The sequence below is a fragment of the Dasypus novemcinctus genome, chromosome 4 (assembly GCF_030445035.2).
Source record: "Dasypus novemcinctus isolate mDasNov1 chromosome 4, mDasNov1.1.hap2, whole genome shotgun sequence".
Lineage (NCBI taxonomy): Eukaryota > Metazoa > Chordata > Mammalia > Cingulata > Dasypodidae > Dasypus > Dasypus novemcinctus.
In genome coordinates this window covers 79,035,602-79,063,206 of record NC_080676.1, presented here as the reverse complement: position 1 = coordinate 79,063,206, position 27,605 = coordinate 79,035,602, and the positions used below count along the sequence as shown (strand labels likewise).

Here is a 27,605-nt window from a genome sequence, read left to right as displayed (position 1 = left end):
AATAACCATTTTTTTTATTGCTGATGTTTACCAGTATTTTTTTTGCTAATGAAAATAGTGCTTTGGAAAATATCTTTATATAGAAATCATGGTGAACATCTGATTATTTCCTTAAAATAAACTCATGGGAGTAAAATGACAGGTCCAAAGGTAAGAATACTTGTAAGGTTTTGGACATAATGCCAAACTGCCCTCTGGAAAGATAGAACCAATTCATATCCCTAGGAGCTCTGTGAAGTCCTCTTTCCCTGAATGCTCCCATAAACACTAGATATTATCCTTTTTATTTTACACATTTCATTTATAGTGAGGGTGGGCATGATTTTCAAGTACTTGTCTCCATCTCTGAAACAGAGCGCCTTCTGGATTAAGAGCCTGGCTCTAGGATCAGGTCGCCTGGAGTCACATCCTACCCCTGCTTAGGACCCGGCACAGGGTGAACTTCAGTGTTAGCTGCTACAGATGCTCCATATTCATTGAGTCATATTTAAATTCTTTGAAGATATAAGCCTTTTATCTGTTACATGTTACAAATTTCAGTATGTTATAGATTTTACTCTGCTTTTGATTTTGTGTTGTTGATACATAGGTTTATGCTTTGTATAAATCCAGTTGTTTTGCTTTTGCTTTTTATTTGAACTCCTACCCCAAGACCAGAATATACAAATGGATGCTTATTTTAAATGATTTTATGAAAATCATTTAATGTAACTATGGTTTGTTTCTGGTCTACTGTGTCTTATTGATCCATCTGTCTATTGTAGCGTCAATACCATCCTGTTTGTTATATTTGATTATGCCATCCAATTCTTCATCTAACCATCCCAGACATGTTAGATCATAATCCTGACCTGATTTCCTACTGCTTTTGATTGTTATATTTGCAGTAAAAATTATACCTAATTTTCATGATTTTTAACTGCCAGTTGCTCGCCCCAAATAATTTACCTACATGGACATATATGGGCAGAATAATCCAGGGAAAGGGGAATTCCGTGGCTGTTAATTACAGCAGCATTTGGCCCATCTCTTTTTAGTCCATATGTCAAATGTCAGTGCCAGGTTTGTTCATGGTGCTTTACATATATTGACACATTTGTGTGTTAGCATATTAATATGTAGGGTTACATTAAGTATTATCATCCTTGTTTCACAGGTGGGAAAACTGGAAGAGAGTGGTTAAATGAGCAAGCCCGCGTACCTAGAAATGAGCAAAGGCAGGATTATGTCTTTTCTTTCCTGAGATGACAGCTGAATGACTTTCTTTGAAGATGGTGAAATTTAAAAGAGTATTGGACTGGAGTGAGAGGACGTGTTTCTTTCCTCTTGACTCTTCCCTGGTGAGCTGTGCGATCTTGGACAAACCATTTACCTTCTCTGGTCCTCTGCCTCCTCATCTGTAAAGAAAAGGAGTTGGACTAAGTGATTCCTAAGTCTCCTACCAGCTCTAATTCTCTTGTGCTGGAATTACTTTATCCCTGGTTTCTGAATTTCTAATTCTCCCTTTCCCAATTCTCCCAGAAAGGAGAGACAGAAGAGTCCAGCTGTTTATTTACCATGACAAGAAATAGGAGAAAAAAACAGGACAGCATGTCACAGCATGCCACTTGTATAAGTTGCTGCTTCAGCCAGCGATGAGTTTAGGTGAAAAGCAAGGTTATAATTAGCACAGTGCCCCTCTGAACGCTCCACTGACCCCACTGAGCACAGCTGGAGCCCTGGAGCTGGCGACTGCAGATGCAGGAGCCTGAGAGGCTGCACAGGACTTGCAAGTGATCCTCCTCAAAAGGATTTTGCTCCTTCTTTCCTCGAGGGAAAGAAAACCCATTGATATAAAACTCCTCCTTCCCATCTGACTTACCCTGCTAAATTCTACTCTAGTAGGGACTGAGGGTTGATAAATACAGGGGAAGGGAAGAGTCGTAAGCTGAGCCTGGTCACATTGCCCCTTGTGATAGAGTTTTATTTTTAACTTCAGAACACTTGAACTATTTCTGCTGGAGTTTTCTCTCCTTTCCCTGCCTCCCCAACAGAACCCTGTCCTCTGCAGTCACTGATGCACCCCCAGTCGCCTCCCAGCGATCCGCTTGCTCACAGTCAAGGGACGCAGGAGCAGCAGATGCTGACTCAGCCCGCACCACTAAGGTAAGCTTTGCAAATGGAACAGGTGCACAGGGGGCATTTGGAACCTGAAAATGCAGGCAGAGGTTGAGTGCAGATCACCTTTATGCTATGAAGAAGAGGGTTGTTAAACAAATTAGCTACAGATGGGCAAAAAAGGAAGGAACCCCAGCCATGTATAACCTGCTTTGAATTTAAAATCTTAGAGTGGGCAGAGATTACCTCCTTCCTGAAAGCTAAAGGTTTTTCTTTTCTACAATCTACCAGAGTACTCTAGTTAGCAATATCTTTAAAGTTACACAATAGAAATAGGTGAAAGACCCAGAACCCAGGATTTCTATTTTCCTAAAGTCCTAATTCTGTGATCTTTTAGCCAGTCAGCATTGGCTGTATTAAGTGCAAGTCATTCTCATGTAGTTTAAATTCCATCCTCTGTGGCCCACTACTGGATAATGTAACACAAATTACTTCACTGCAGGTACTATTTAACAGTACTGCAGGTACTGTTTTTCTCTAACAATATTCCCTAAATGTGACTCTCTTCTCTCCAGCTCTCCTGAATACAAAATGCATCTTTGGAATATATGTGAAAACATTTTCTAAGTTGAAAAACGGGTACATGCTTATGCCCACAAAACAAAAATTATTACAGACTTGAAACTTGCACATCCAGAGAAACAAAAGGAAAATAACTGATGATATTTGACGTATCAGAAGCTTTCAAATGTAGATAGATTATTTCTAGTTTTTGGAATAACTGCGCAGTGTTTCAAGTACTAAATGATTGGCAGGGGTAAGGGAGCAGTGTTTATTTTCTTGTTTTTCTCTGGGCCTAGGTTTAGTGTTATAGAGCTCAAAGTTCAGCTAAGGACATCCTGGGAAGTGGACTCGGCAGTGAAAGGGATTCTGTACACTCTGAACTTTGAGTGGACAGGCTAAGGCAGTCAATGCCAAGTGAAAGGAGACCCAAAGCAACTACAGATACCCTCGCCCGGGCTCCTTTCTGCCTGCCTCTCTCCAGACGCACCCCATGGCTCTGCTCTAAGAGTCTGGGAGTATAATCATGCCTGTTTGCTAGGCACAATCAAATACACCATGAATAACTAACATAACTTAATTTAGTTTTCAGTTTCTATAGCACCAAGGTCTCCAAGGTGCAAGCTGAGTGTTGTATTGGTGAGATGGGGATGTGTTGGTTTACGAGTAACCAGGCAGACACAGATACCTCTAGATAATTGGGCTAGTTCAGTACCTTCTTGTCCAATATAAACCAGTCTTTTAAAATCCTGACACTAATAATATAAGCACCAGACGTGAGAATTAACTAGCTAAATAAGTAGCAAAAAAGTTTAAAGATAGAGTGATTTCTTGCTTATGTGAAAAACTGCAGATGGTGAGGTCGAATCGATTTGAGGGAGGGTGGCTATGCTGTTAGAGTAGAGTGAAGGTGCTGGAATCATAGCCCGGGAAGCCCAGGATTACAGAACCAGAAGTGGGAACTATCCTCAGTAAACCGGTTGTGTTAAAAACTCACGAGGCAGAGAGGTTGCTTTAATGTTTAACTTTACACATTTTCCCCCTTAGAACTAAATATCCCCTTAGCAGGGAAACAGGTTAACAATGTATAATTAAAGTAACTAATTAATTGGCTGGTTAACAGGTTAAAACTTGGAGAATATCTTTGACCTTTAACTTTTAACCTTGTCACTTTAACTGAAGCTAAAGCTCATGTGCTGATGACTGCCAGGGCTAGCCACATGAAAAGACAAAATAATCACTGACATCAGAGAAAGGGTGCTGAGAGGGCCCCTTACCTAAAAATATCTCCATGACATCAATTTTGTCTGCCGACTAACTTTAAAATTATAGTTAAGAATGTTAAAACTATTATCTGTTAATCCCATTCTCCCTGGCTTGAGTCAGTGATTTAAATACATCTGTTGTGTGCGTTCACATGACCACAACGGTACTAGTCACCACCTTTTCGTTCTTGCAGGCTTTGTCCTACTCTGCCCTTGGTACCAATGTAAGCTGCCCACATGCCCTTGGCCACCCCCACGCGAGTAGCTCTGTCCTTGCCATAGGAACTCTCTCAACAGGACACCAAGGGACAGTTGAGAAAAATAAGTAATAGTTAGAGATCTGGAGTGTCTGCCTGACTTTGCAACTAATTCTGAGAATATGGGCAAGACATTTTACCTCTCTGAGCCTCAGTTCCTTCTCTATGAAATAAAGAGGTTAAACTAGACCCTTTCCTTTCCACATGTGGTCCTTGGGCCATCAGCATTACCTGGAGCTTGTCACTTCTGTAGAATCTCAGGCCGCACCCCAGTCCTACTGAATCGGAATCTGCATTTTAAAAAGATTTCCGAGGTGATTTGTATGCAATTTGTATTTGAGTAAAAGATAAAGTCTTTTCCATTAAGGCTACACTAATCTAATTAAGTTGGAAAGGTTCCTTTTTCTTCCTTTTATTTATTATTTTTATTTTTTCTTCCTTTAAAAAAAAATTCACCTGAATTAGCATACATCTGACATAGCTGTACTTTCCTCCTAAATTTATTTCAAATTGCTCTGAGAGTTCTTTCAAAATGCTGAATTCTTTAGGGCTCTATTTAATTCATTCCTATTCAGTAAACATTAATTGAGTACAGAGAGCCCTCTTAGCCACACTCACTCTCATAGCACCACAGGCTATTCACTATATCCTTCAAGAGGCTCTCCTCTCAGTTTCTTCAATAAACCTCAGGTCAGAGCTGCTTTCACTGCCACAGCAGTGAACAGTGCCTGGTCAGACCACTTCTGCTCTACTTAGGGCCATCCCAAGAATCACCTCACCCCTTCCCATCACCACAGCTCTCCCCTCAGATTGCACTGACCCCCTTTGCAGGAGAGAAGCTCCCTGTTGAGGGAAACAGAGTAGGTTCTGAGAACCCAGAGTCATTCTCCACACCAACTGACGACACCTGCGGTTTTTTCTTAATGAACAGAATTGTTTTAGGTAAACAGTGAAAAAATAGTTGCCAGTCTGGACCTAGGAAACAAAGATGTGAACTCAACTTGCCTTTGTCACATCTAAAAGGTCCCAGGCCTGATCTAAATACTTAAGGAATACTTTGTGGTAATGGTAGGGGGTCAAAGGGAAGAAAATTAGGGCTTTTACATTCTTAAAAGAATTTGGTAAATTGTGTGTTTGTTTGTTTGTTTAATGGGGTTAATGGTTATTAATCTGGCAGTGGTATATAAGCTACATTTGAGTGAGGGAGTACTGAAAATTGAAAGGCCAGCCTCGAGCTGCAGAAGAGATTCAATGGATGAAATGAAGGCCTGGGCAAAGGGTGATCATGAGAATGACCTTCCTCATGGAGAAAGAACAATTGATTTACTCTTACATAATGTCTATAATTTACCTACTTTATCTCAGTTATGCTCACACAGTCCTACGAATTATTATGAACACCGCTTTATGGATGAAGAAAACTGCCTTTAGGAACATTAAATAACTTGTCAAAAATGACTCAGCTAATGTATGAGACTATTGGTTAATTTACATTATATGGGAGCATCAGGTATGGCCTCTTGGTGGAGGTAACACATAATCTAAACTCTAAATTTCAAGAAGGAGTCCATAAGGCAAGTGGGAAGGGGAGAATTCTCCTGGTGGGAGGCCCTTTGGAGAAATAAATTTGACATGTTTGAGGAAGAGAAGGGAGACCTGTGGCTGGAACATGGTGCACAAGGGAGAGCTGAGGAAAAGAGGGCAGAGTTTATGCCTTGTGACGGGAATCTGCTGGAGATTTTAAGGAGAGGAATAAGGACCTCATTTAAAATGTTGTTAAAATCACTCTTTCTGCTGATGAATATGGGTTATGAAGGGCAAAGTGGGAGGAGAAAACGACATAAGGCTATCCACTTGATGAGATGAGCAGTGATGGTGCTTGGAGGCAGTGGTGGGGCCGATGGAAAGAAGTGGATTGATTGGGATGTGTTTCTGGTGGTAGAGCCACCTAGACTTGCCGACAGTTTGGATGTGAGGTGTTGTAGGAAATAGGAATAGAGGGCTCAAAAATATTTTGTTTGAAAAATTGGGTAGATGGTGGTGCCTTCTGGGAAGGAAAAATTGCAGGAGGAACAGGTTTAAAGTAATGGGTGGAAAATTACATATCTAGTGTGGGGCATATTAAGTTTGAGATGACATTTAGGCATCTAAGCAGAGATCTTAGTAGATTGTTGGATATGAGCCCAGAGTAAAGATTGGTCAGGACTGGAATTATAAATTTTAGAAACTCCATAAAGTTGATTTTTAAAGTTCAAAGTCAGAAGAGAGTACAGATGCAGACAGTATAGACAGTGAAGAGAAGGCCACCAAGAAGAAGGGCCTGAGTCCTTGGTCACTTAAGAAACCAGCAAAGAAGACCAAATAGAAACTGCCAGTGAGGTAGGAAGAGAATCTGGAGACTGTAATATCACAGATTAGGTTAAATGCTAATGAAAGAATGGGTAAGATGAAGACAGAGCCAAGATCAATAGATTTGGCAATATGAAGGCCTTTGTTGACTTTTTCAAGGGCATTTTCACTGGAACAGAGTTTTTTAAAAAATTTGAATTTAAGTGGCTTCAAGAGAAAAGGGGAGGCAGTAAGGAAGTCAAGGTAATTTTAAGACAGTTTTATGTAAAGGGATACAGAAATGTTGTGGTAGCTAGAAGTAGATTTGTGCCTAAGGGAAGGGTTTTTAGAATGGCAGAACCTAGAATTCTTGCTAATGGGAGTAAGTTAGGAAAAAGGATTCACATACTAAGTCTACCGCTAAAGTTTTCAGTCTTTTCCCTACACCCATATTACTAAAAGTGTGGTACTTGGACAACCTACTTTAGGTTTACCTAGGGTGCTTGCTAAATTCAGATTTCTGGTCCTACCCTAGACCGACTGAATCAGAATCTTTGTGGTTGAGCCTAGGAGTCCACATCTTTAACAAGCTCCTCAGAGGATTATGACACATACGATTTCTCTACACCATTCTACTTTCTCAATGTCAGGATTTAAGGAGTAGTAAAGACTGGAGGACAGTAAAAATTAATCCAAAGTCTTAAGCAGAAGGAACTGGGAAAAAGCTGATGTAATTGTCAAGTCACCATAATTTCCCCAAAGTGATCATTCTTTGAGAGGCTGCTGATAAAAAATGCATTCATAAGGAATAAGTGAAGCTTGGAGCTTGCTCTGTCACTTCTTTTTTGAGAAGTACACTTACAAAATGTACACAAACCATGTGCTGGTAGAACTAAATTTTTTGTAATGAATTATACTCTGCCTTTTAGAAAAATCCTTTCTACTGCAATAGATCTCTGAGCACTGAGCATAACCATCAGATGTCACTTTTTTAGATCTCTGTGATTTTATTTGCCTCTCTGGATCCTAGATTATTAACCTATTTAGGTGCCTTATGGCCATGCTATAACCAAACTCCTCTTGATGAGAGAGCAATATATTCTATCACAAGAAGCAACAGCACTGAATCTGATCAGACAGAATTTTAACCAAAAAAGGGAAAGTTCCCATCCAATCCAGAAAACTAATGAACTCTACCAAACTCTATAATATCTTTGCCAAAAAGTTTCACCTGATTTGAAGTAGGGAGATGTAAGGTCAATGTTCAATATGTTGAATCCCAGTTGTTGAGGAGACATCAGGTTGTTACATGACACAAGCATTTGAAGATAGGAACTTTGAGAGGTAATAGAGACAAAAATGTTTACTGGCACTTCAAGGGTTTCCAGATGGCTGGGTGCCATACATGCACACTGATAGCTGCTGCCAAGTGTATGACTTTGTCTTCACAGAAAAGAGAGCTTCAAATAACATATAATAATGATTCATGCATTCTTCTACTAAACAAAATCTTTCTTAAATCAACATGATAAACTATTTGCTACTACACCATAAAATGCACAAGTAAAATGGTAAGAAAGCTCAGCAAGATTCAAAGAAATAACAACAGCAAGGCACAGATTGGTATCTTGTTGCTAAGACCATGGTCACCCTTTAATCCTTGCTTTTGCTTTCTACTTTAAGAAAGCCCTTTAACTTGTTCTCACATCTGGCCACTTGAGCTTGCTTCAGCCAGCCACCAGCAACTGTAACTAATGAATTGAGGCACACCCTCAGCTCCCAGAGGAGTCTAACTTCCTAAAATGTACCACAACTCAGTGGTGATTTGCAGCTCTATACCTTTCTTGCCACAAGCATTGCCTCTTTGGGGGCTTTCTCTGCCTGTGACTTTATTATCACTTGCTGATTAGAAAATTTTACACCAAGAGTAGAAAACAGAGATGTAACAGGAATGAAGATAGTTTTTGAAGTCTGAAAATTTGAGAGGAGGAGGAGGAGGATCTGATGAAGGAGATCAATCAGGGATTAACAGCTTTCCAAAGGAAAGAGAGGGATGATGGAAAGACTGACAATACCTTGCTACTTGACTGCTTTGAACTCCATAAAGCACCTTCACTTTTGTCATTCTATGTGATTTTCCACATAAGAACCATGTGAGAAAGACTAGGAATGTATCTCCCAGTTTGAAGGATAAGGGAACAACCTGTCCATGTGACCTGCCCAAGTCCACAAAGCTTGTTGATGACAAAAGTAGCAGAATCCAGTTTTCAGACTCAAATCCTGGTGCTTTTTCCAATCCTTGCCCTTCAATTTTAGGGACAGGAGCTGATGAAACAGATCCAAAGCAGGAGGTGTCTGAGAAAAGCTAGAGAGTAAACATCTGTATCTTGTGTGTGCATTATGACAGCATTGTGCTTAGTGTGTTAAGTGTAGGAAGCAGATTGTTTTCTAGCCCATAGACATGGTCTCACCAATTTACACCCAGGGAAATAATTTTCTGTCAGTGTAATCTGTGTACTTTGATTTAGTCATACATAAGGTACCAGGGATTGAACCCAGGACCTTGTGCATGGGAAGCAGATGCTCAACCACCGAGCTATACCTGCTCCCCATACATGATCTTTTTCTTTTTTTAAGTAGGTGCTTCATTTTAAATCTCGGAATCCATATTGTAGTGCAGATTTTTGACTCTACAAACTTTCCCTTTCATTTTTGTATTCCCTGAAAACACAAAACAATGGGAATTGGGTATTCTTGTTTTCTCTACTTAGATGGAGCAAAGTATGGGATGTGGTCCAGAGGAGGACAAGGAAATCATTACAGCCCAAATGGAGAGCAGCTGGCTCTTCTACAATCTGGAAAGGTTATATGTGTGGATACCATTCTGTGCCCCAACTGGTGAAAGAGAGGCTTTCTTTTCATGGAGTCTAGCCATGGCTTTGTAATCTCCCCAAATCACGGTGTTCTGCTAGATAAAATGCTTTGCTATGTATATATATATATACATATATATATATATATATAGAGAGAGAGAGAGAGAGATTGATACAATAACTCCATTAATTCAAGCATAAGAAAGCAATACACAGACAGATATTTATTTATTTTATTAAACTTCTGTTAATAATTGGGAGAATATAAAATAGGCAAAGGATTGTCTACAAATGGATCCAACTGCTGCATCATAATCATATATACATTCACAAGCTCATTAAACCGGGGACACACCGACATAACTGGCCCACCTCCAACCAGAGTCCTGAGTGAATTCAAAATATATATATATATATATATATATATATATATATATATATATATGTGCATATCTAGTTTAATACATCTATCCTGACAATTAGACTGAGAAACAAGAATACCATAATCAGTGAAAAGATTAAATCAATATTGATCAGAGTCACAAAATAACAGAAAAAGAGAACAGTGTTACATGAAAACTCACCAACATCTAGCTCACAGCTGCGAAGCCCCGAATCAGCAGCCAATACCGAGTCTTGATTGAAAACAACACCTGTGCAGAGTACCCTCTCCCAGGGTGGGACTTCAACGGGCCTGACCAGAGACTGTCCCTTTTACTGCACTCATAATCAATGAATTCAATACTATAGACGCCAACTTGCAAGTCCTGTGTCAGTTCCTGAGGAAGTGGCCTGCTTTCCCACGGAGGAACACAACACTCCCTGGGCAGTACTTTCCAAGATTTATACATCAATCTTGAGAAAGTGGCAAGCCTCCCCAGGGAGGATCACAATACTCCCCGGAATGTACTCTATCTGTTCTTCTTTGTTACAAAACATCTCCAATATGCCCACTGTTCTAATTTTCATCATTCCTCCTGAAATATGAAAAGTGCTGACCAGTAAGGCATTGGTGTGTTGACTAACAAAGCTTCCTGCATGATCTTTCACTTTTAAGTTTGAACAATACTCATGAAGTTTTTTCCCAGCACACATGGGATGGGCCACCTATGTTTCTGTGGCTCTCTGAGGGACACAGTGCAATGCAGCAGAGTGCAGGTTTTAAAGCCACACAGACATCGGCTCCTTTGTGCCTCAGTATCCTTGTCTGTAAACTGGAAATGGTAATACCTCAATTGGCTGTGGTGAGGATTAAATGAGACGTTATGTAAAACACATGATGAGCACTTCAAGCTTTTTTCCCTTCCTTCCTGATACCCAGAAAAATCTCTAAGAAAGTTAGACAAACCTCGTGGAAGATAAAGATCCTTTCCCTGTGTTGGAACTAAGAAAACTAGGAGAATAGGGCATCTTATGTCACAAAACAACCAATGATATTATCTAATTCAGTCATCTGGGGGCAAGACCGATTGGCTATAACCTCAGGTGACCAACTGTCCCAGGTTGCTTGGGACTGAGGGTTTCCCTGGATCATCCCGGGCAAACTAGGATGACTGGTTACCTTACTTACCCAGCAATTATTAGACTATCAGGAATTCCAGATTGTCCCATATATCTCAGTGGAGACAATTTCCCCCAGATATACAACAAGGGGTTCAGAGGTGATTTTTTAATACTCCTGTGCTATTTTTATTTTTCTCCTTTCGTTCACTGCTAACTCTCTAAAGAGTAGATTCCACTCACTGTGTTCTTCTGCTCAGCACCTGTCCTCTCTCAAAGTCATTCATCTGGTGTTGCTCCAGAACCTGGCAGAAGACACTTTAAATAGCTGCATATTAAAAAGAGCATCTTTGTTGCATGTGTCTATTGTTTGTCTTTTCTCTTAAAGTGATCATTTCAAATAAAAATTCAATAGAGATGGAGAACTATCAGGCTCCTCCACCAATGTTTCCTGTGTCAATAACATTGCTCATAAGAAGCCAGACTCTCCAATGCTGAAGGATAGGAAATGATGGAGCTTAGAGTTACCGCCATTGCCTTACAGCTGGACACATCCCTCTATTGGAGCAGAGTTCCCCCTGCACCCATAGTGCACACAGACCTAGCCAGTCCTTCTATCCCGTTCCAGGAATTGGGCTCAATTTTGCAATAGAACCAGATTAGCAAATATGCCAGGACCTTTTATTACCTTGCTTTATTCCATTTGTGAAGGGCTCTTCTTTGCTTCCTAAAAACCAGAATGAGACCCTGAACCATCTGTCCTGGTCCTTATTTCTCTTCTGAAAAAAGCAGATGGTCATGTTTTCTCTGCTAGAACACAGGCCCTTCCAATACTGGTGTATCTGCTTAATAGTTTTTTCCTCCCCTCCAAGCAAACACCACCGTTTGAATGGCCAAGGGTCCCACCACACAGCTGAAATGTCATATGTGCTCTGGCAAGAGCTCTTGGGGATCTTTCATAGGTAGTCACCATCGTTCTTAACCTTGTGGCAGAATTTGGGGCTGCTGCTCGCCATTTCTTTTACACATGTGACAGCATAGTCCTGACTTAAGCTCTCTGTTCTTGTCTCTTCAAGGTCTACTTCTTCCTATGCCCCTCCAAAGTGCTCTTACTTGGCTATGTGTTTGTTGTGCAGATTTCTGTTCCCTATTCTCACTTCCCCATGCATGACTTCCTCTCTCACTTTTAAGTGAATAATTCTCATATCTATATCTTCCCACCCACATGATGTCATCACCTCAAACACCTTGTATAAAACTTATTGGACCCATCTTTCCTCTCCAAATGGTCCCTCTTCAGATTTCCCTATTTTTTCCTAAGTATCTTCAATATTCCTTCTACCTGGTTCAAAATCTTGGCATCAGTTTAGGCTCTTTTTCTTCTCTTCCCATTTCCAGTCAGAAACAAAAATATTGCTTCTCTCTTTGTTGTCTCCTTTTTCATCTTGCCAATTTCCACTGTCACCAACAGCACTCACCCAAGCCTCCAACAGGTTGCCTACATAGCTGTACCTAACTCTAGATCCTCCTACTAATCCAACCTTCCAATATACTAGTTAAAACCCCAACCACAGTGTTAACTGTCTCCATTTTGTATACCAACTAATTCCAAATACTTTAGCCCAATTTCCACAGTAATTCCACAATAGCTTTTATTTTCTAATTTTTCAGAAGTGATCTGGAATATGGCAGGAGGCTGCCTGCACATTAAATTGCATGTTAAACGACCCAGTAGCTAGACTCTTGCTTCCAGAATTGTGTTCTTTGCCTAATTTTATTCTGCCACATCTCATTCCAGCCGTCTCAGTCCTCCCACTTTTTGGCTCTGGATTTAACACCTTGTCTCATCTTCTAGAGGGCCCTGAGTTCCTTTGATGTCCTCCTGGCTTGCAACTTCTCACCTGTGTCCTGAATCAGGCTGACTATTAGGGGTTTAGAGTACTCTGACATGATCCCTGTTCCACACTCAGTAACCCCAGTGGGCTCTAGAATAGAGGTTTTCCTTTATTAATATGTGTAAGAATTAGATGGGGACTGCGTTGAGAATGTAAATTCCAGGACAATTCTGTCACTCAGGTCAGGGATGAAGCCAGCATCTAGAGCAGTGGCATCCAATAGAACTTTCTGTGAAGACAGAAATATTCTATTTTGTGTTGTCCAATGGAGTAGCTACTAAGTACCTATGATTAATGAGCACTAGAAATGTGGCCACTGTGACTGAAGAATTGAGTCCTTAATTAATATAAATTTAATGAATTTGAATTAAAGAACCACATGTGGCAAGTGGCTACTATATTGGACAGTGCAGGGTTAACAAGCATCCAGCTGATTCCAATGAACAATAGTGATTAATAACCACTTTACCAAGCAGCCCAGCTGACTCTCATGCTCACTTACTAATAGTAGGCAATCAACAAAAGTTGATTAGCAAATTAATAAACAAAGAAAATGAATAAAGTAGAAACTCCTTTAAATTTAAGGCTGTCTCTTCTGATTAAAAAAAAAAATTGGGGGAAGCGGACTTGGCCCAATGGATAGGGCGTCCGCCTACCACATGGAAGGTCTGCAGTTCAAACCCCGGGCCTCCTTGACTCATGTGGAGCTGGCCCATGTGCAGTGCTGATGTGGGCAAGGAGCGCCCTGCCACATAGGGGTGTCCCCTGCATAGGAGAGCCCCATGCACAAGAAGTGCACCCCATAAGGGGAGCCGCCCAGTGCAAAAGAAAGTGCAACCTGCTCAAGAATGGTACTGCACACACAGAGAGCTGATACAACAAAGATGACACAACAAAAACAAACACAGATTCCTGGTGCCACTGATAAGGATAGAAGCAGTCACAGAAGAACACACAGCGAATGGACACAGAAGAGCAGACAACTGGGGAGGTGGGGAAAGGGAGAGAAATACATAAAAAATAAATCTTTAAAAAAAAATTGGGGAAGTGGAAAAGAGTTTCCACCTACCATATGGGAAGACCTGGGTTCAATCCCTGGGGCCTCCTGGTGAAAGAGAAGAGAAAGCATGCCTGCGTGGTGAGCCAGTGCCCCATGCAAGTGAGCCATACAGCAAGATGATGACACATCAAAAGAGAGACAAGGGAAGAGTCAAGGTGAAGTGCAGGAGAAACCAGGAACTGAGGTGGTGCAATTAACAGGGAACCTCTCCCCCAATCAGAAGTCTCCAGGATTGAATCCCGGTGAATCCTAGAGCAGAGAAAATGAGAAGACAACACAGACAACAAAAACAGCAGGGCAGGAGGAGGGGGGTGGGGGATGGGAATAAATAAAGAAATCTTAAAAAACAATAGAGGACTGTTCCAGAAAAAAGATTCTAAAAAGACAAAATATCCAAATGCAATAAATTAACCTTAAAAGGGTCCTTGTTCAAAAAATTTTTTTAACTATAGAAGTCATTTTTGGGACAACTGGGGAAGTTTTAAGATAGACAGCATGTTATATGATATTAAGAAATTATTTTTACTTTCCTTAGTTACGATAATGTTATTCTATTACAAAGTTAAATGTTTTTATTCTTAGGAAATACATGCTCAAGTACTTAGGGATAAAGTGCCATGTCAGCAATTTATTTTTCAAGTGGTTCAGTCAAAATATGTGTGTATATGTGAATGAAAAAAGAGAAAGAAAGTAAAAGTGGCACAATGTTAACAATTGTTGAGTCTAGGTGGAATATAGTTGGGTATTCATCGTATATATTGCTTCCCATTTTCCTTATATTTAAATTTTTAAAAAATGTTTGGGGTAAATTCCCCCACAATGAATTGGCCAAACCTAAAGTAAAATAAAATAAAATTTTAAAAATCTGACTTGGGTGCTAGCCTCCCCATCCCATCACAGTCCTAAAATTATGCTACAAATTCTCTTGAGCAGGAATTGGAAATTGGCAACCTACAGATCCTATCTAGCCCACATACATGTTTCCCTTACCCTAAATAGAGCTCTTTTTAAAATGATAATAAAGTTTATTTTTTGAGATTTAGGTTACATAAAAGTTATATAAAAATAAAGTTTAAAAAAATTAGTTGTTAACATTTAAAAATCAGAGAATTTTTATTTTGATATATTATGTAATAAAATATTTTTCATTATAAAGAAATATAAAATATTTATTTTATAATAGCAAACATTTATAGCTCACTTCCTATGAGACAAGTATTGTTCCAAGAGTTTCATGTATATTAACACACAACAATGTTCACAACACTATGAGACAGGAACTATTAATGCCCTCCCTTTGCAAAGAGGTTAACTAACTTTCCAAAATCTCACAGCTATTGACTTGGTAGGACCAGGGTTGAAACCCATGCAGTCTGGCTCCTAACCACCAAACCATAAAACCACTCACAAAAATTTGCCGGCCCAGTTTCTCTGGAAAAATCACATCTGGCAAGACATTACTACTTAGGCTGAACTGGCCAGAGCTGAGTAGCTACACTGCCCTTCCTGAAGGAAGCCCATCTTCTCTTCCACTTGCCAGAGTCTCCACTCAGCCTGCTTCTGGAGCAATTGGAGTTTTGAACCTGCTGTAGCCATAACACAACTGAATGTACATACCCAGGTGGGTGGCAGATGACAGATACATTTCAGACGCCTGTACACTGCCCAAGACCAAGCTGCATATCAGGCTGACTCTGAGGGGACTTTGAGGGGACACGGAGCTCCTGTGTGAGAGAAGTCTAAAGAGTAATGTGGTCCAGATGTAGGGTGATTTTGTATGCCAGGATAATTGACAGTAAACAATGGAGAAAAGTAACAAGAAGCGGATGGTACACATTCCATAAGTAGGAATATGCCCCATCAGAGTGAAAAAAGCATGGACCAGCATGGCTTAGGCTTGCAACCTGATTCCATCACTTAGCAGTTCTGTGATCTTGGACAAGTAACTTAACTTCTCCAAGCTTCAGTTGAAGTAACTCTAAAATGGGGACAATGGCACTTCCAAGATGGTAGAAGGAATTAAATGAGAGTATGTGAGACTTTGAGTATCCTGTTAATAAAGGTAACCATAACACTTTTCTTATGAATAATTCCTACTCATATTTTCATATTTTCCCTTAGAGTTAAGAAGCAAGAAGAAATCGGGACGCTATGGTAAGTACCAGATGCTTATTGAAGCTTCACCTTGCAGAACTCCATGCCTGGCTTCATGTAGCCTGAAGCCCAATCAGCTGGCAGATTTGTCCTCATTGACTGATAATATTTATTGCCTTTAAGCCAAACCAGAGATGCTGGAACAGAACCTGAAAGAATTTGAAGTGCAGTAGGGGTTAATGAGAGAGCTGAGGAAGATTTGTGATCAAAGATTTTTAGTGTAAATGAAAAAAAAAATAGCAAAAATTCATCAATAGTATAAATGGCCAACAATTCTTTCACTCAGCAGACAATCACTGAGTACCTACAGTGGCCCAGCCCTGTGCCAGGTGCCGGAGCTGCAACTGTGAGCACAGCCAGACAGGACCCCTTTCTTCCTAACATGCCGGCTGGTCATGGGTGGTTAAGTGAATGACAGCACACCCATCTTCTGGACTGTTACACAGCTATTATGAAGAAAGTCGGCAAAGAATAATTACTAAACCAGTCTAGTCTCATGTTACAATAACAAGTTAAAAAGCAGAAGGCAAATTTGTATTCACAGTATTGCCTGATGTAATATAGATCCCCCACAACCCATAGTTCAAAATGAACAATTGTCAACATTGTAGTCCTTTACGTTCAGTCTATTCTCTTTTCCATTCTAAATATATCTACTCATACATAGAATAAACAAATGGAAAGTAAAGAGTGCTGATAGCTGTTATTTGGGGATTGTAGGATTATGTATGATTTTTGCTTTATTCTCTGTGAGTTTCTGTATTTTCAAAGATTCTTACAATAAGCAGGAAATAAATCCATTAAAACGCAGTCGCACACATGCACACACCCCAGCACTGCTCTTCCGGCATCATTTGTTCTCCTTTTCCCTTGTCCTTGGCCTCCAGGGCAGGGCACGCAGGCCTCCACCTGGGCAGCACAGACATTGTGAGGGATGCTTCAACCGCCACTGCCACGTTCCCGTGGTACCCAACGAGTCCTGCCTGGTGATAAACTGCCACTTGCTCTGTGGCGCGACCTTTCACATGTGCAAAGAGACAGAGCACGAGCTCCTTTGCCCTTTAGAGCAGGTTCCGTGCCTCAACTCTGAATACGGGTGCCCGCTTTCCATGTCCCGCCACAAGCTGGCCAAGCACCTACAGGTGTGCCCCGCCAGTGTGGTCTGCTGCTCCATGGAATGGAACCGCTGGCCAAACGTGGACTCTGAAACAACCCTTCATGAGAACATCATGAAAGAGACACCCAATGAGGAGTGTTTGGACACCGCCCTGGCCCTCCAGGACCAGAAGGTCCTTTTCAGATCCTTGAAAATGGTAGAATTGTTTCCAGAAACCAGAGAGGACACCAAGGAGGAACTAGCTCTGAATGGTGAAGCCACTTGGGAGGAAATGGGAGGAGCCATGGGTGGAGCAGATGCAGGCTTGGCACCACATGGCGCTCTGTCAACTACTAAGGGAGAGATGCCAGAGTTGAGTCAAGAAGAACGAGAAGCTTTAGCCAAAACCAAAGAAGGGATGGACCTGGCTAAGTTTGGAAAGTGGGAAAATATGTTCAGCAAAGAGCACACAGCTTGTGCTTTAACAAATTCATCAGCGAGCTCTGAGAGCAAGAGCAGGGATGGCCCAGGGAGGGAACAGAGTTCCAGCAGCCAAAATGTGGTAGAAGGAGAGGGAGCTGCCAAAGGGAAAGCAGCACAGGAAAACCAGCAACCACGGGACTTTCACACAACTGTGGAAACAACAGGGCTTGCCCCCTGGCAGGATGGTGTCCTGGAAAGATTGAAAACAGCTGTGGATGCAAAGGACTATAATATGTATCTGGTGCACAATGGGCGGATGCTTATTCACTTTGGTCAGATGGCTGCTTGTACACCTAAGGAGAAAGACTTTGTTTATGGTAACCTCGAGGCTCAGGAAGTTAAGACTGTTTACACTTTCAAAGTACCTGTGAGCTACTGTGGAAAGCGGGCTCGACTTGGTGATGCCATGTTGAGTTGTAGGCCCAGTGAGCACAAGGCAGTAGATACTTCAGATTTGGGTTTCACCGTGGAGGAACTGCCAAAATCAGATCTCATCAAGACCACCCTTCAGTGTGCTTTAGAAAGAGAACTCAAAGGTCATGTCATCTCCGAATCCAGGAGCATTGATGGGCTGTTCATGGATTTTGCCACACAGACATATAACTTTGACCCAGAGCATTTTTCTCCTGGGACAGTGCTGGCTGACCTTGTAACTGCTGCCAGCCCTGGGGGGCTCCATGTGGAGCTCCACAGTGAGTGTGTGACGAGGAGACACAACAAGAGCAGCTCCGCCTTCACTTTCACTTGTAACAAATTCTTCAGGAGGGATGAATTCCCCCTACACTTCAAGAATGTCCACACAGATATTCAGTCGTGTCTCAATGGCTGGTTTCAGCACCGATGCCCCCTAGCCTACTTGGGATGTACATTTATTCAAAACCATTTTCGCCCCCCAGGGCAAAAGTCAAAAGTGATCTATAGTCAGGAGCTCAAGACCTTTGCCATTAAGCCGGAGGTGGCTCCAGAGCTGGGTGAGGGAAAGAAGAACAATCATCCCTCAGGCCATGGAGGAAAAAGGCGGAATTCTCTAACCAGCCTGCCCCTAGAAGTTTTGCAGTACATTGCTGGGTTCTTGGACAGCATCAGCCTGTCCCAGCTTTCCCAGGTATCTGTGCTGATGAGAAATATCTGTGCCACTCTGTTACAAGAGCGAGGGATGGTCCTCCTGCAATGGAAGAAGAAGAGGTATTCCCATGGAGGCACCTCCTGGAGAGTCCACAGAGAGGCAAGTAAACAATCATTCATTTATTCAGCATATATTTATTAAAAGCCTTCTACTTTGCAGGCATTGTACTAGTTACTGGGCTAGTTTCTGGGAATAAGACATGGTTCCTGCTCACAAGGAGGCCAGTTTAGTAGGGCTTATAAACACATATATAAAACATATAATATAAACAGACTTTAACCATCTAAATGGTGATACACGTGGTGGTGCCTGTTTCTGTAGTATGTGTCCTGAACAGCTTCCGTTTGCTCACATGATCCGTTGATGCTGTACCCTTCTCCACCTTGCTGTCTACCAGGAGGCTGACCTCTGTGGACTGCATCAGTGGTTTTCCTTCCCCTCCAGCTAATCTATTGGGAGTGTATCAGCAGGAGATGGGAGAGAGGGAGAAGAGTGAGGTTGACATAGTCTTCTGGCTTTGTCCTCGCTGTAGGCAATTCTGTGACCTGGCCCCATCCTTCCACTGAAGGTGGCTCTCAGGTGGCACTCTCTACACAATGATCCATGCTGGGCTAGTAACCCTCCCTTCTTCCCTTCAGCCTAGGACAGTAACCCTCAAAATTGTTAATCTCAGAGTATCTAATATGTCTTGTGGCTTTCCTACACCCTGCCCACATATTTTAAAATCACTGCTGTATAAAAATTCTCTTCAAATTACCGAGGTTGAAGGCTGCCTCTTTCCCACCTGGACCCTGCTTGGTACAGTATACAGACAAATTCTCCTCAGTGTCATGTCAAGTAATTTTTAAATCAGTTTTCATTTTTTATAGAAGCATTTTGAAATTCTAAAAGAATATGGTCCACTGATTTCCTTTGGTTCAAATGCTTATTTAATTTTTAAAAAACTCTCCACTATAAATAAATTTTTAAAAAATCTTCCCTCAGAAAAACCTCATTGGTTTTCCCCAGTTGAGTCACGTTTGTCTATCGTTATTATAATTTCTATCTGTTTTTACCATTCAGAAGCAAGACACCCAATTTATAGTGCCAAAGGGAGCCTTAGCATCATTTGTTATAATAAATATATTGGTGATCTAAACCATTAATTTAGGATGACCACTTAGGTCAATAATTCCACAGTCTTACTTTGAGTTCCTTCCCAATATGTGGGTATTTGCAAACTACCCCTGGGAAGATAGAGTTCTTTGCATCTATTCTTTTTCTATATAGAGAGAGAGAATGTATCTGTATGAGTCAAGTTTTGTAACATTCCAGAAAATGTGATCTAATGCATAGTGACAGAAAACAGATCAATAATTGCCCTAGGATGGGTGGAATGAATTACTAAAGTGCATGGGGAAGGGAGCGGAGGTGGTTCAAGTGATTAGGCACCCTCCTCCCACATCGGAGGTCCCAGGTTCAGTTCCTGGTGCCTCCTAAAGAAACAAGGAAGACGAACAGACATAGCAAGTGTAAACAACAAAGGGGTGGGGAGAAATAAATAAGTGCATGGGGAAACTCTTGAGGTGATGGTTATGTGCATTACCTTATCTGTGGCAATAGACTCACAGATGTACACATCAAAATTTTAAATATGCATTTTAAATATGTGCAGTAAATTATTCACCAAAGCAGTAAAAAAATATCGATAGTTTGGCCTGAATAACTGGAGGAATGAAGTTGTCATTAACTGAGATCGGGAAGGCATGCATATATAAATGCTATAATTAAAAATATAAATGGGTTTTTATTAGAATCACCCAGGACTAAGTCTAGGGGTATAAAGACAGTAGCAGAACTTGGATATAGGAGAAGGATATTCTATTTCTGTGCTAAGATACTGTGATTGGACACTAAATGAAAATTTGGAAGGATTCACTGTGACTGAAATTCCATGGTTAAAAATGTTTTCTTTTAAGTCTGTGGTTCCTAAATCTGCTTCATCACTGATTCTCAAGGCACATGTGAAAATCATTCAGGAATTCTTTTCTTTTTTTCTCTTCTCACTCTTTTTCTTTTTTCTTTTCTTTTGTTTAAATGTATAATCTGGGCTCTACCACAGACATTCTGATTTCATTTGTGTAGGGTGGGTCCTTGGCACCATTAGTTTTGTGTATAATTTTTTAATTAGAGCATTTGTAGGTTATAGAAAAATCATGCAGAAAGTATATTTGTATCTATTTTATTGGTTATGTCTAAAATACCTTGAATATTTCCTATTATTTATTTCCTGAGTGGTCTTCTTAAAAAATTACAGGACTCTTCATGTAACCACACCTGCATCCATGTATGAAATCATCTGAGTGCTAATCATACAATAAGAATAAGATCCTGCCCTCAGGAATCTTACAGTATAGAAATGCCTAATATCTTCCTCTATAAAAATAAAAATAAAATAATTTAATTTATAGACTAGAAATCCCATTATTCCTTTGGCTCAAGTTTGTCCCCAATTCAGTGATTGCTAACCACTCTTGTATATCATTTGGGACAAATTAATTTCCTTGCAGAAAGGAAGAAAGAGAATTTAGCTGGGGCTAAAGGATGCTCCTATTTAAATACATATTTTAAGGGAAACAGAAAAGGTTCTAAGATCCCAGACAAGACTAATTTTCTTATACAGACAATGACAAGAAACTGGGGGTGAGGTGGTCAGGATTAAAGGGTAGCAAGTTATGCCTACCCTCAACCAGATTTTAAAACCAGTGACTTGCCACTACATCACAGGTGGAAAGGCCAGAGGGTATTTAATTGCCTATCGGGTTCCTAGAAATCTCCTTTTGCTCCCATAGTATTAGAAAGGATACTTTTGGTTTTAAGCAAAAGAAACTAACATTAGTGGTGTAAACAATACAGAGAACTTATTAGCCTATATAATTGAAATGTCCAAAGGTGATGGCTTCAGGTAAGTCTTGATCTAGCAGCTCAAAATAAATGTCCCAAGAGCCTTCTTTCTTTCTATTTCTCACTTCTTTTTCCTGAATAGTGGCTCCATTCTAAGACACAGTTTTCCCTTGGTAGTCCCTGGTAGCTGCCAACAGCTTGTAGGGCTATAACTTCCCAGATCAAATCCCAAGGGAAAAAGAGAATCTGCTTCTTGATACCTTAAACAAAAGTTCCAGAGTAGATTCACATTGGCACTTACTTGAACCATGTGGCTATTCTAGAACTAAACACTGTAGTTTGGGGAGGGAGGATGTGTGTCAATATGCTAATTAGATCAAACCATTCCTAGTCCACTCCTGGAGCTGGTATTAATTATTCTCACACGAATTAAACGACTAGCTGGAAAGATTATTGATAGGAAGGAGAACTAGGAATTGGATGCTGGGGAAAGCATCCAATGTCTGTCACAGCTACGAAGGCACACTCAAATTAGGGTAATTTTGAAAGTTAAGAACATGAAGGACGGAAAAGTATTTCCTTATTTTTATTCAAATAAAACCGGTCTGAAGGTATTGCCCTCATGTTCACCTTTGAGCTTCCTTTTTTCCTAACAGATTTGGCAGTTCAGCAGCCTCTTCTCCAAAATCAAGAGCTGGGAGTTTAATGACGTCACCTCCATGTCTGAGCACCTTAAGACCTGTCCTTTCAACGTTGTAGAGCACAAGACTGACCCTGTTCTTCTGACCAGCATGTGTCAGCCCCGTGAGCAGGCCCGAGAGAGCTTGGTCTCCACGTTTCGACCCAGACCACGAGGAAGAAATACCTCCTAGAGATTCAGACATCACCATTCCTGGATTCTCCCTCAGAGTTACCGAAAGTAGGAAAGTGTGGTTTTGAGGACTCCCTTCTGTAGATTGCATATGAGCATCCCTGGGTGGAACAGAATATTCAGTGTCTTTCAAAACCTGAGCAGTCACACAAGGAAAAAGAATTTCCTAACTCTTGGTCTGTAGAATATGGCTATAAGACCATATTGATTGATTTCCTTGCCTTTTGCCCCTAAAATAAATCAGTCTGTGGAGAAAATAGGTAACATTGAAGCCACTTAGAAGATGAACCCAAATCCTTAGGCAAAGAAAGAGCAACGAAATTCTATAACCAACACAGCTTTTATATAGGGCTTTTTAGTTTATAAAGCATTTTCAAACTAGTGTGGCAGGCAGTGCAGAGATGAGGACTGTGGTTCGGAGAGATACCTCCCGGGGCACTCAGGGTGAAAAACACATCATTTGAAGGTTCTGGAGCCAATTTATCTCGACAGCCAGATCCAGGGCTTCCTATACACATCCATGGCTTTTAAAGCCTAATCAAGTCCCCCCAGAGCCCAACATAAAAGAGCCCCCTGGCTGAGAGCAGAGGTCTTTGAGGATATCATAGGTCAAAGGAAGTGAGGCAGAAATGAAGTCACAGAGCATGCTATGCATAATCTTGGGCAACATACAGAAGGAAGGGCTTGAAAAACTGATGAGAGTCCAAAGGAAACACTCTATTAATGGAGAAAAATAAAACAAAAGCCACAAGCCTATTTTTCAAAACATTTTAACAATGACTTAGAGTCAATGTTCTTTTCTTCTGAAAACTATAATCTTGGAATTTTTAGACAGGGGCTGCAAATCAAGGTGCCACATGGTCTGGACTAAGGAGAGCATAAACACAGCTCAGGGTTACACTCTGCTGTCTGACATGCTATCAAGATGATAACACCGGCTTCAGTATCGTGAGAGAACCAAACACTCGGCAAAGTCCAGACAAGGCCACCATGGTTCCTGGGGCACCAGGTCCTGGCCACCACTTGGTACCCTGCAGGGGAGCTTAGGGAAGAAGCCCTGTGAACATGTCGGTTCCCTGAAGTGACTCCTACCTCTTGCTGGTCATGACTCCAGCATGCCTAAAATGGGTGATACTGCCAGTTTTTGGTAACAAACAGTGAACAGAGGTAAGATAAAAAATATATACGACAGAAACTGGCATCCCTGATAGCAGGGTTTCTCAGCCTTGGTCTAATTGGCATATTGGACTGGGTAGTTCTTTGTTGTGAGGGGTTGTCCTGTGCATTGTAGGATGTTTAGCAGCATTCCTGAGATGCCAGGAGCACTCCCACAGTTGTGACAATCAAATATGTCTCCAGACATTGCTGAATGTCCTCTGGAGGGGAGGCAAAATCACCTCCACTTGAGAACCACTGCACTAAAGGAAGACATACCCATGATAGTAAGTTAAAGTACACTTAATTTTTAGCACAGCAAAACTTCATCTCATTTACTTAGCCTCAATCGTTTAATTTAATACATCTATCTTGTTACTTAACAGGTTTTATGCACATGGTGATTTTAAGTTGGGAACCAGATATAGCTGATTTATTTGATGTGACTTTTGTCCTTGGCCCATGTACAAGAAGATGTCCTGTTGGCTTTAAGTGTAGCTGAAGTCATTTTTCCAGCAGTCCTCATGCAAGTGTGAAATAGATGAAGGGAGGAAAAGCATTGTGGGGAAGTGTAGAACAAAGAACTTAGCCAACCAAAGAAAGAGTCTAGTCAATCTGGATGCTTATTTGCCTGGGTCACTTTCTGAACATAGGGTAGAGCTGGTGTAGCTGAAGCCAATTTACATGTCTAAGAGGGGTGAAGAAGACATTAGAGCAAGTCTCAGAACAAAAATATTCCCTTTTCATTTTAATGTGCCAATTGGTACTATTTGGTAACGTAACTCTATTTTTCCCAAATCCCCATTGTTTGGTTTATATATCATGTCTGTATACAAGGCACCATTTTATAAATATAACTGGAGTGTGTTCTAAGGTTTTTGTATGGTTTTTGATGAAAAGGAGTAAATGGAAAAAGAAACAACTGAACACTGAAGTGAGAAAGAAGGAAGAGAGTTCGCCTGGTATCAGTCCCACGGGTTGTGAATGTAGTGCTTTCTATCCAAAAGAAAAAAAAAACACTCTGGGTTTTAATTTTATTAGAAAAAGTGAGAAAAGGGAGCTACATTTTGTGGTGAGAGAGCAGACGAAACAGAAGAGAAGCCTTTCAGAGAGACAGTGGATTAGACAGAAAATGAGGTGGTTAGTGAGATGAAGCGGAGTCAGCTGCACCAGCAAGGAGCGTTATCCAACAGAGCCATGACAGCTAGACATGGCTGTGGATTAAGAAGCACCTCAGGGGACCTGAAGAGGGAGTGTGTACCCAGGAATAGGTGCTTGGACTCGGGGGACGTCTATGAGCAGAGCCCTGTATGAGTATCACCACCAAGAAAGTCAGTCCAGAGTAGAGATCAGCTGAATGTGGGGGGAGAAAGGACTTCATCGCCTTAGTTTTATAAGGACATGGAAAAAGAGATCCTGTCTTATAACAAAGGGAAAAGCAAAAACCAAGATGGGACCTTGGCTGTGCAATGAGGAAAGACACCATAAAAGCCTGGGCTATGTGTGATGTCAAATCAAACTGATGTGGAGAATGTGATTGTGCATTTCTATAGTGACTTACCTCTTATGGCAGTTTGAGATTATTTATGAATCCTGAAAAGAGAAAGATTATATTTGCAAACTAATCTATTCTGGGTGTGATACCCTTTTATTATATTGGATTCAGTTAAGGGACCCTTGATTACATTACCTGTGAGATTAGGGCTTTGATTCAACCATGTCAGTAAGGCATGACTCAGGTTGAGTCCCCACCCCCTTGGTGGGCCAATATAAATGCACACTCACTCAAGAAAACACAGCAGAAGAGGAAGAACTCTGTCATGTTTGATCTGGGATCCCGAGAGAGAGATGGACCATTTGCTTGATAGCTTACAGCTGACCTTGGGAAGAGACCTGAGACTGATATAGGAAGCCCTGAAAGACAAGACCTGTGCTGGGAAGAAGCTGGCCCATGGGCTGTCAAGATGAAGAAGCAGCCCAAGAAAGAGAGACCAGGCAGAGCTCAGCGACCATCTTGCTTCAACACTTGACAATTGACTTTGGTGAGAAAGCAACCTTGAGTTGGACTCTTTAGGGCCTTACAACTGTAAGCTTTTAGCCCAATAAATACCCTTTTTAAAAGCCAAAGATTTCTGGTACTTTGCCGTAGCACCCCTTTGGCAGACTAATACACCTCTATATACTAGAAATTCCAATATCTCTATAAGTGAAAATAAAAGCTGATTTGAGCTCCAAAAGGCTAATTGGGTGCATTTGTGAATAAGGTCAAGAGACAAATTTAGGATGCCCTGGTGTGGAAGTCATCACTGAAGACAAAGGGGCATGCGTCTGGAAGACGAGCCAAGGAGCAAGCCTCAGGGATGCCGTGCTCCAGGCACATGGGCATCTCACCAACTCTATGAAGTCCTGGAGTCACTATGGGTCTTAGTCACAGTCCTAGCCACTCCTTGATCCCACTGCCCTCCACCTGTGAAAGCTGAACTCCACTCCAGATAGTGGTTATAACACAACCAAAGATCTCCTATACCAGATCCCTGGCTTTTTTTAAATTTTGCTCTAGGATCCCCTATCTGACCTTGCTATGACTGGACCTGATGGCTTGGGGCTGGGATAAACCCACCTTGCCCTGGCCTCCCATTCTCCCTCATCAGCATAATTTGCTTGTTGACTTGCCTATTGTCCTTCACAGGCTGTCAAAATGTCCTCACCTCTTTTCCTAACTGTCTTGGTCCTGGACCAGGCAGAAGCTCCACGACTTCCTTCAGCTACCCTTTTTTCTGGCTATTGATTTCAGACATTGAACTACAAGGCAGCCTAGACTTTCTGAAACAGATGTCACTGTTTCTGGCTCCAAATCCTCTTACTATCTCACCCGAGTCTGTAGCCCTTTAGCTTTAATCTTTTCTGTTGGCCAAACCTCCCGATTCCTCCTCCCTATCATGAAATCATCATGGCCACCTGAAAGAAGAACTGCTAAAGCCAGTAGAGGGTGAACTTGGATGTAGGCACTATCTGGTCCCCTGTTGCCCCATCTTCTGCTCATTTCCCAGGATGATCAGTTTTGGATTGGGTTTAAAGTAATATCGGGAAATGACCCAAATATTGCAGGTGGGGGTGAGTAATAGTAGGCATCTTCTGGATATGCCTGGAAGACTGGAGGGAAAGTAGAGCCCATGGAAGTCCAGGGCCATTGAGGACTGGACAAAAAGTACTATTTACCTCAATATAGAGATGAAACATAGTCCCACTTTATTTCCAACTTCAGGGTTGGGCAGATAGAAGATTCAGAGCTATCTCTGCAGGGAAGGAAAGTAGGCAAATAGTACAGTCAGGCAAACAGGTAGTCTAGGTATTCCTCCCAAGTAAGCAAAGAACTCACAAAGAGAGGAGAGCAGAGCTGAGGGTAATTAAAAGGGGCATTCAAAAGGAAGGTGATAGGACCAGAAGGTTGGTCCACATTATGACATGAGGCTCACTCAGTTAAGAGGATGCTGAGGAAAGTTTCCTTCTTCATGCTGACTCTACCTCAAGCCCTTAATGGAGTTGGAAGGGGACATTTATCCCAGAATTTAGACAATTCATGATATCCTGATAGAAATTTAAAGCAGGAATGGGGAGGCAGAGACACTTGGGACATGTGAAGTCACAGTGTGGAAGACAGTGATGCCAGTCACTGGAGGAGTTTGACATAATTTGCAGGGAAGAGTCCAAACTGGCCATGACAACGACCCTGCCACCAGCCTTCATCCACCATCTCAATGTCAGTGATGATGTCATCCGGGACAAAGGAAATCTCATCACTTCCCTCTGGGGAGAAAGTTGAAGAGACATTAGAATGGCATAAAGGAATCCTTCCCACCCTGTGCCACTATGAACCTCAGGGAGCGTAATAAGCCTGGCCTTATGCTTATTCTTGATCCCAAGCCTGAACCCCTCTGTGACCTTCCTACCCCCACCCCCACCCCACCCCCAAATCCATTCCTCTCTCTTGTATCAGGATT

At 41.4% G+C, this 27,605-nt stretch overlaps 2 protein-coding genes across 3 annotated transcripts in view; one reads left to right on the top strand and one right to left on the bottom strand.

Annotated features, from left to right (window-relative positions):
- The first annotated feature begins 1,708 nt into the window (after positions 1 to 1,708).
- FBXO40 (F-box protein 40) lies at positions 1,709 to 25,841 on the top strand. The gene is made up of 4 exons (XM_004480758.4): positions 1,709 to 2,145; positions 15,958 to 15,990; positions 16,878 to 18,794; positions 22,235 to 25,841. Exons 2-4 carry the CDS (start codon positions 15,988 to 15,990, stop codon positions 22,448 to 22,450), a joined length of 2,136 nt encoding a protein of 711 aa, XP_004480815.2. The 5' UTR covers positions 1,709 to 2,145; positions 15,958 to 15,987; the 3' UTR covers positions 22,451 to 25,841.
- HCLS1 (hematopoietic cell-specific Lyn substrate 1) overlaps positions 24,625 to 27,605 on the bottom strand; it is a 27,358-nt gene continuing 24,377 nt past the window's right edge. For both annotated transcript variants that reach the window (XM_058295750.2, XM_058295751.2), the window contains one exon: positions 24,625 to 27,411. In XM_058295750.2, the coding sequence (XP_058151733.1) occupies positions 27,275 to 27,411 (137 nt within the window). In that variant the 3' untranslated portion in view covers positions 24,625 to 27,274. The remainder of the gene's footprint in view (positions 27,412 to 27,605) is intronic.

Excerpts from the sequence above, each read along its gene's own strand:
- FBXO40 (XM_004480758.4), top strand. Across the intron at positions 18,795-22,234 it reads CCTGGAGAGTCCACAGAGAG|ATTTGGCAGTTCAGCAGCCT; the intron begins GCAAGTAAACAA and ends TTTTCCTAACAG.